The 9,965-nt window shown below is 39.4% G+C and overlaps 1 protein-coding gene across 2 annotated transcripts in view; it reads left to right on the top strand.

Annotated features, from left to right (window-relative positions):
- The first annotated feature begins 1,059 nt into the window (after positions 1-1,059).
- LOC121906482 (collagen alpha-1(XII) chain-like) overlaps positions 1,060-9,965 on the top strand; it is a 16,689-nt gene continuing 7,783 nt past the window's right edge. For both annotated transcript variants that reach the window (XM_042425351.1, XM_042425352.1), the window contains exons 1-4: positions 1,060-1,793; positions 4,619-4,651; positions 5,173-5,322; positions 7,156-7,278. In XM_042425351.1, the coding sequence (XP_042281285.1) occupies positions 1,751-1,793; positions 4,619-4,651; positions 5,173-5,322; positions 7,156-7,278 (349 nt within the window). In that variant the 5' untranslated portion in view covers positions 1,060-1,750. The remainder of the gene's footprint in view (positions 1,794-4,618; positions 4,652-5,172; positions 5,323-7,155; positions 7,279-9,965) is intronic.

Genomic DNA, 9,965 nt, shown 5'->3' with positions numbered 1-9,965 from the left:
TAAATCTATAATATGAATTTAACTTTGATTCGGCAAGAACCTAAAGTGATTTCCACTGATCCTTCATTATGGGACAGAGTCAGACAGTATAATGTTTAAATCTGCTGCATCAAGTTTAAAGTTTGAGAGCTTTGGATGTGGGAGGCACGAGGAGTACACTGAGTGGTAAAATATGTGTATAAACTAATTATGTAATTAATAAATTAATGAATTAGTGTTTTAATTAACAGATTTACACGATCAGCAGTTTTCTGCCAGCATTCATCTCTCTCCTTATTTGCAGCAACAGCGTTGCTTCTTGCTGTGATAATGTGTTTATAGTATTCATATCTCTCTGTTATACTGACCTGTTCCTCCTGACTGAAGCAGGCGGCACGTGATTGGTCCATTTTGTATGGAAAAAGAGTCAAATGATGCCAAACACCCCCTTTTATGGGGACGCGCACAGAGCCTGAAGCAGAAAGCCTGAGTTAACAAAGAAAGTTCATATCCACCGTAGTGATACCACTTATCTCTGACTGAGAGTTTAGGGTTTGTCAAGCCCACTCACACAAAGAAAGCCTGGATATGTTGAACTGGCTTCTGATAAATACTAATAGACTAATCAATTTTATTTTTATTTTTTTTATCAAAGTACTTCTTAATTTGTTTTTTGTTTTTTATTATTTTGTTTTTATTTGAAATACAGTTTGATCTATTGTAACAAAATCCCACAGTAACCCTAACCTCTTGCACCATTACAAATTTACAATATGACATCAAATCAATGGTAAGTCTGATAAAAGACTAATCAATATTCTAATCAGTGTTCTAATAGCTGCAGTACCAGCAGTGTTAAACGGACTTGGCAGTAAATCAGGTAGTTAGTGGGTGGCGCTTTTTATTACCGATTTAAGCCGAAACTCGGAACATAACCTGCTCCGGACCAGGAGTCAACAGAAGTGCAACACAGGAAACCCCAAAGAACACAAAAACACAAAGAGTCCAAACACACAAAGTCCAGGCAGGATGTGACAACTTTTACTGCAATACTTTAACGTACTTTTACTGTAGTAGGACTTTTCATGCAGTAAAGGATCTGAGTACTTCATCCATCACTGCTGTCACATGATGTTACTGTTTATTGAGCATTTTGTGACAACCTGGATTTCACAGACTGTACGGTATGTATGTCGCAATAACTGGTGATGTTGCCACGGTAACAGCATTATAATCTCAGCTGCTCATCAGTGAGTTTGTCCTCAGACTCTTTCCTGTCACTTCATTAGATTCACATTAACCCTTTCACTGCCAGCTGTTCACATGAGGCTGATACACCCAGCGATTGGTCCATCTCACTGTCAATCAACATATCAATAGCTCTGATCCTTACAAACCAAATGAGCTGTCATGATTGGTTGCGTGTTGTCATGGCGATCCAAACCACATGTGAGCATCAGGTTTTAGTTGGTTGGTCCAACCTTTCTAAATGGAAGCCCCCCCATCCCCAGTGCAAATAACAGGCTGGAGTGTGTATGAATGAGAGGTGCGTTGGATAAACGCCCTTCATTTACTTTAGCTGTCAGTCACATGATGAAGCCGCTCAGAGTGGTTTCAGCTAGCAGCTTCCTGTCAGAAACCACATGTAGCTGATGAGGAGATAAAGGATTCAGAGGAAACACCACATCTGATTAACATAAAAAGACACGATGAGTCCAACAGATGAGCAGAGAGAGACGACACAGAGACGGAGACGGACGTCTACCTGGACATGGATCACCTGCTGATGCTGTTGATGCTGCTGTGGAGCTCAGGTAAGACTCTGCTGCAATGTAAAAATACTGAGTTCAAGTCAAACAGCAGCTTTGAAAACTGCAGTAAAAGTCAACATGGTCAGTAAAATGTAGTGAAGTGTGTTCAGTTAAAGTTCTGATACTTGCTGTAATGAGTTTTATCTCTTTAACTTCTAATAACAAACCAATAATTCATGTGTTCATCATCTAATAATGAAAATTCAAAGCATATAAATGTAAAGTCCTGCTGACGTCTTCGGGCTGTTCGTGGGTCACGTGACCATCACTTGCAGGGACTGTAGGTATATTTAGAAGAACAGGGAGGGACTTTGGAGGCAGGTTTGATTGACAGGCCGGTGCAGGACATGAGCAACACATGAGGAAGACCCTCATTAAATAATGAAATTGTGACATCTGGTGGCGAAAGCTGAACATAGACCTGAAAATAAAAAAGATGCAGCTGAACTTCATTTGTGAGGAGGTTCTTTTTGGACTTTTCTCATTTAATAAGTGACTTTTTATTATTCTACCTCTGTGTTCATTATTAGATGGGTGACATTGTTGGATCTGTTTATTTAGGATGTTTGGATTTTACATTTATTTGAGGTATTTTAATCATTTGATGTGTTATTTTGTTGCTGTAATATGAGATATAAGAGCTTCCATATAACAGTGTAGCCCAGTAAACATTTACATGAAAGCATCAGGAGCTACAGGAGAGTTATATGTGTAATTATACACAGGATGCCATTTGTGTTTTTGAAACATTTTTATTCAGGAAAATGAATCAGAACCACAGTGATTCTATATAGATTACGCAACATATGAGGTTATTTCTCTCAGCTGTTACAGCAACATTTATAAAATAATTATGAAACTTGAACTTGACCACTGCATTTGCAGGAAAATTTTAATCCATTTTTTAAAAAGTAATTCATCAAGTAGTGTGATATTTTCACTCTCAGTGATGTGATGTCATGTTCATGTCTTTCCTCATCTGGACACATAGGAGATGTGATCATATACAACAAAACTAAAGGTTTAATGTTAATTTAACATGTCAGAATTAAATCCCCCGACGCTCCTTTCAGTACTGTGGATACTCGGCCAGATGTGTCAATACTCTTAATGTCATTCTTGCAAGTCACTGTTTAATTCAGCTCTATGTGCAGCAAACTTCAATACTGAATAGAAAATAATCCCAACATGCAACAGCACAACATGCTGTCATCATAAAAATAAACAGGCTACAGTATATGTCTACATGTCAGACTAAGAAAACAGTCTGATGACGGACGTCTGTCTTCTTTTTATATTTTCCTGGGGAGGGGTCATCAAAATTAAGTTGAGAGGTTTTTCTGTGACAGGAAAGTTTTTGAGGACAAACTAACTGATAAGCATCTGATGTGAGATTACACAGTATACATCTGTTACCATGGCAACAGCAGAGCATTTCCTGTCATGTAAAGGACTGACTGTTGCGAAACACTTTTTCTTCTTATCAAATATACGTGTTTGAGCTGCTTCCTGTAACTCTGTCAAACTGTTTCTCACACTTAACTCCCTAAAATCCAGTTTCCCCTTTTCATCACTTAAAGATTGTTAAAATAATCAAACTCCACTCTGACAGCGTCGGACATATTGTCTATCATGTTGTTCATATTCACTCATGAGTGAATTCTTCAAAAAGGCTTCATGTTTTTATTGCTGCATCGTTCCATCAGATGAAAATAATCTACATTTCTGCTGTTGCATCATTTTAGACACATTTCCCCAAAATTCAGAAGACAGTTTGGGTATTTTTGAAAACGTTGGGATCTCATCTAGAATTTAAAATAAAGTCCTGCAAGTTTAAACAAAGTCTGGCTGCACAGCATGAGCTCGTACTGAGGACGATGATGAAGAAAAGGCCAATATCTCAAAATCTGGTGAAATAATTCCAGTGAACTGACGCTTTAAGCTGCGGTTAGAGGCTTCAGTTCTGAGAAGCAGCTCATCACACATACAGTCTTTAAATAGCACAGGGGTTATATGATGTCACCACACAGGATTTCTGGGTATTGAAGTCATTCTGAGCTGCTGTGTTGCATTAACTCTATATGAACCAGTCTGTTGGTTAACTCTATATGAACCAGTCTGTTGGTTAATTCTATATGAACCAGTCTGCTGGTTAACTCTATATGAACCAGTCTGTTGGTTAACTCTATATGAACCAGTCTGTTGGTTAACTCTATATGAACCAGTCTGTTGGTTAACTCTATATGAACCAGTCTGTTGGTTAACTCTATATGAACCAGTCTGTTGGTTAACTCTGAGAAATCTAAATCTGAGATCTGTGAACATGGTGACATCACTAAAAAGACGTCTGATAGGTCAGAAACACGAGCAGTCAGACGATCAGACAGGAAACAAACCAACATGTTAGTTTTCCTTTAACTCTGTATGAAACGTCTGTTGAGCTTGTGTTCATGTGTTCATCTCATCTGCTGCTCTTCAGAGAAGAAGCAGAAAGTAGAAGCAGTGAGGTCAAGAAAAAAGGTTTTAAAGTTTCAGACTGACCAGGCAAAGAGAGACGTTTGTTTTTCCTTCATTTTTTGTCTTTTTATGAGGATTATTTTCACCCCAGAATAATTGAGAGTACCTCATACTGCAGTAGCTCCGTTTTCTAGTTACTGTAAATTTAACATGTTATTTTCATACACAAATTATAATTGTTTGTAGCATCGACTTCAACATCTGTGTGTTTTCAGTGAGATGAGCTCTGAGCTGCTGCAAAGCCTCACAGTGTTTGTTCAGTTCACAGCTCTGCAACAATATAAATATTAATTTCCTGATTTTCTCTGCAGGACTCCAGGCTGAAGATAAACACCAACCAACAGGTAAAAAGAGAGAATATATCTCATCTGGTCTGGGAACACCTCTGATCCCCCAGGAGGAGCTGGAGGACGTTACCCACACCTCCATCAGTGCTGGACAATGAATCCACTTTGGTTTATGAACAAATACCCTCAAAACTAATAACTAATAAAATATGCTAATGTTAGCATTGAAAAGTGAAAATCTAGATTTTGGACGTCATCACTGCTCGCTGTAGAGCTGCACACCGCTAATTTCTATAAAATCTATATCAGACCTATTAAATGCAACGCATGGCATTGTGGGATTGTTTGCAGGAAGTAGTGTACATGACATGAACACGACTTTTTTGTTCCATTGTGGATCATTTGAGGCTCTAAATGTTGGATAAATTTACACACAGAATTCACACACTGAAACAAAATGGAGGAGGGTAAATAGAGTGAACTTAGTAAATAGTGAGTGATTTCAGACACAGTCTTAGTCTTGCTTCTATATCTGGTCTCTTGTGTATTGTATCCCACAATCCTCTGTTTTCCTCCAGGTTCTCAGTGTGAAAGCACAGCCAAGGCCAACATCGTGCTGTTGGTCTGTGAATCCAAGAACACCACCTCTGAAGACCATGAAAACATTAAGTCCTTTCTAACTCAAGTAGTCAGCAACTTCAACATCGGCCCTGACAAAGTCCAGATCGGTAATAATTTTACTACTACAGTCAATCAATCAATTTTTATTTATATAGCACCAAATCACAACAAAAGTCATCTCAGGGCACTTTTCACATAGAGCAGGTCAAGACCAAACTCTTTAACTTACAGAGACCCAACAATTCCCCCATGAGCAGCACTTGGCGACAGCGGTAAAGAAAAACTCCCCTTTAACGGGTAGAAACCTCAAGCAGACCCCGGCTCTTGGTGGGCGGCCATCTGCTTTGACCGGTTGGGTTGAGAGAGAGAAAGAGAGAGGGAAAGGGGGAGGGGACAGAATAACAACAATCATAACAACAACAATAAGTATAAGTATCAACAGCCAGGGAAGGATGCCATCAGGACTGTGAAGGCTCGGCCCAGAACCCAGGGGTTCCTGTGAGATGAGAAAGCACAAAAAACTCCGGGGAAGAAGCAAAGTTAGTGACATGCATTGATGTTACATGAATACATACAGATGGAGAGGAGGAGGAGGAGAGAGGAGCTCAGTGCATCATGGGAAGTCCCCCAGCAGTCTAGGCCTATAGCAGCATCACTAAGGGCTGATCCAAGGCGAGTCTGGTCGGCCTTAACTATAAGCTTTATCAAAAAGGAAAGTTTTAAGCCTACTCTTAAGCATAGAGAGGGTGTCTGCACCCCGGACCCAATCTGGAAGATGGTTCCACAGGAGAGGAGCCTGATAGCTGAAGGCTCTGCCTCCCATTCTACTTTTAAAGACTGTAGGAACCACCAGTAAGCCTGCATACTGGGAGCGCAGTGTTCTAGTGGGATAATACGGTACTATGAGCTCTTCAAGATATGATGGTGTCTGATCATTAAGGGCTTTGTAAGTTAGGAGAAGGATTTTAAATTCTATTCTAGATTTTACAGGAAGCCAATGCAGCGAAGCTAAAATGGGAGAAATGTGGTCTCTTTTTCTAGTTTTAGTCAGAACACGTGCAGCTGCATTCTGGACCAGCTGGAGAGTCTTTAGAGACTTGTTAGAGCAGCCTGATAATAAGGAATTACAATAATCCAGCCTAGAAGTAACAAATGTGTGGACTAGTTTTTCTGCATCTTTTAGGGACAGGATGTGCCTGATTTTTGTGATATTACGTAAGTGAAAAAAGGCAGTCCTTGAGATTTGATTTATGTGGGAGTTAAAGGACATATCCTGATCAAAGATAACTCCCAGATTCCTTACGGTGGTGCTGGAGGCCAGGGTAATGCCACCCAGAGTAGCTTTATCATTAGATAATGTGTTTCTAAGGTGTTTAGGGCCAAACACAATAACTCCAGTTTATTCTGAGTTTAGTAGCAGAAAATTGCAGGTCATCCAGGTCTTTATGTCCTTAAGGCATGTTTGGAGTTTGTTTACTGATTGGTTTCATCAATCAGTTACAACTATTCACACTACTGCTCCTGGTACTATTACTACTACTGCTTGTGTATAAAGTACTCAAAATACTAAAATCTTTATACCACAATGTGAAAATATTCAAATACAGGTGCAGCTCCTGAATTACATGTTTAAGCTAAATAACTGCTGTCTGCATACAGCCTCCATTACTGCCAGTTATTTCCCAAAACATGCAGACATATTTTAGCTTAGTAATAACTTGCAGAATTCTCAAAACGTTCAAAATGAAATGTTCAGTTGATACACCTACCTTAAAATTCAGTGCTTCATCTACTGAAACACACATTTATAACTCATAGTAATTATGATTCAGCTTGTAAAACAACAATTATCATTATTCTCATTGTTATTCTCATTATCATTTAAAATCAAAAGCTGGGTCAGTGTGTCAGTTTCACACATTTCTGTGTGTTTTCTGCAGGTCTGCTTCAGTGCAATGACAGATCACAGACCCAGTGGGACCTGAACGCCCACCAGACCAAACAATCCCTGCTGGAGGCCGTAGCCAACCTGCCACAGGAAGGAGGAGACTACTACATCATAGGTAATTTAACAGCAGGCTGTCTGATCCACACCAGCTTTACACTGTGAGGGACTGAGGCAGAGACTCTGATTAGATCCAAATATATTTACTTTCTGTATTTAGGTCTGTCAGCGGTGGAAAGAGAAGCTGTTAGTGATCCATATTTTCACTTGAAGTATTTATAGTAATAAGAATATATTGAATATATCCAGCAATTTGTGAATGAAATTCAGTCTCTTGACTGATCAAGAAAACTGTGTCTCTGCTAACAAATAACATCTTCAGAACAGACTTCAGATAAACTTAGTAAAAAGTATTTTCATTTATAGTGATTCCAGAAATATTAAAGGAAAATTCTGGTTTATTTGAACCTGATATATTTCCCATAAATGTGGCCATTGTGGCTCTATGTGTGATGTTAACTTTGATCTCTCAGCTCCGTTACATGATTCCTAACTGGACAGGATGCAAACAAGCAAACATGAGATTGTTTTAGTTTTTCCCTGTTAAGATGTCCTAACCTGCTCCATGCATCAGTGAACAGGCTAAGTACGGCAAGCCATATGGATCAAAACGTCTAATTTGAAGTTTGCATTAATATGTCTAATTTGTACGTCTTAAGACGACAGTTAACACGTCCATTTTGAACGTGTTAAGTCGTTTTGACCATTAAGGCTTCCGTTCTATTGGTGGACGTCATCATAGCCGCTCCTTTTTGACGTAGGGACGGCGTAGGGCTGAATGTTTGCCCACGCTGTGGTCACGTGGACGTTTGAGCTACGTATCTATCACATGTCTTACACATAATTGTGATTTAGTATGTGCAGCCAGATGTGTGCAGACAGATGCATTTAGGGTTTAATGTTGTAGGTTGTAAATTAATGATGAATGGTCTCCTCTGCATCATGAATGATTGATTTTGAATTGATAAAATATTATGCTCAAACTTTATTTGCATATGTGGTGTATAGGATATTTATGTGTATTTGCCCACTTGCTTGTAGCTATGTGTTATTTTATATACAGTTCGCACTTTATCTTGTATCTTTACAGATACTCTCATTCAATTTAATGTGTTTCTGATTTGAGTAAAAGGCAGGAGAGCAAGTGTGGGCTGCACTGCGTTCTTCAGTTACTCACTGAGAATATCAGTAAAGCCACTGAAGAGCAGCCAAATCACTGTTCGTTTTCATTTATTCTTTCAGGAGGGTAAATGTCACCTAAGCACCTTCAGATTTTATCAGTAGTACATTTGTTTATATAGTTTGTGTTGTGCTTCCTTACATTGTTTGAGGGAACTGTGACGTTAGGTAACTGCATATGAGTGGACGCAACCGTCACTAATGCTAACGTAGCTCCTCAGGGATTGAAGCCATTATCTTTTGTTGGGCCTCAACCATGGGGTCAGACAAAGAAAGGCCTACATGTAAACTCTGAGGCCACGAGGCCGCTTCTTTCCTTTGTTACCCTGAAACGAAGGAGCAGCACCAAAATGCTGCTGGCAGACTCCGTTTCCCCTGATGCTTTGCAAGTTTGCACCTAAGTGCAAAACCAGCAGGAAGCCTCAGGCTCTCGTCTCTGATTGGCAGAGACACATCAACACCACTTGGAGCCATGGCAACGCAGCCGTGACATCACTCCCCTTTCAGTACTGGTCGGAAACAAGTCTCGTCCCTTTCAGTGTGTCTGCGCTGGGAGAAGGTTCACTTTTTCAGTCAGCCAGATCACCAACGGAGGTGAATTGTGCACGTGTGCTTCTCCCCCTTTTCTTCTGGAGCTTCTCCCCTCGCTGGACGAGAAGAGAGTTCAACACGTCACAGACTGTATAAATATGGACGACGCGTCTCCACTGCTATGGAAAAGTGAAACCAAAATATCTCCTTTTTGGGAGCGGCCATCTTGCTTGTGGGAAACTTTTGGGGAACTGTAGTGACGTCCATGTTCATATACAGTCAGTGGTAGCTTCAGATGAAGCTAAAGTTAGCTGGTTAGTGTGATATATAGTGATATTCTTTCAGTTGAGTGGCATTTATTAATATTGTGGAAACTGTTACCACTATTCAATATTCCCTACCAAAATAAAGTCACCAGCAGAGTCGCACACCATGAAGGTTATAACACTGACATGGTTCCAAACAACAACAATGTAAAAATTACATTTTAAGTTAAATCTACATTCCTCTATCATTACATGTGTTACTGACTAATTTAACTCTTCACATAATACCAGCCATTAAAATATGCTACTACCAAATAAACCTTTTTGTTATCAAAGGTTCAGAACATTTTTTGTTTTGTTCTTTTCATGTAGACATGACATATTTTTATCCAGAAAGTGTGTGATATGTTATTTAGCTGCGTAGCGTGAATTAATAGCCTAATTACTTCCCAAACAGTGTTGTCTAAAGTGACCAGCAGACGTCCCCACGTGTTACCAAGTTATTGTTCACCGTTTCACATAGTAATGGTCATAATAAATAACTCCATAGTCTACGACGTGATAAAGCCATTGTTCACTTTTTATAGCTATTGTTGGTTAATGTAGCCTCCACTACAACCTTTAGGCTGGCTTTTTAGGCTATTTGTTTTATCAGTAACAGCAAAATAATCATAACTACATATAATGTAGGTATTTTTGTACATTAGTAGCCTCTACGTAGAGTCTACAGAAGTTTCAGCAGTGCAATATAGAGCAGCAGCTGCCAGCC

Source organism: Thunnus maccoyii, chromosome 11 (assembly GCF_910596095.1).
Source record: "Thunnus maccoyii chromosome 11, fThuMac1.1, whole genome shotgun sequence".
NCBI classification, from domain to species: domain Eukaryota; kingdom Metazoa; phylum Chordata; class Actinopteri; order Scombriformes; family Scombridae; genus Thunnus; species Thunnus maccoyii.
This window is presented reverse-complemented; position numbering and strand designations above follow the sequence as displayed.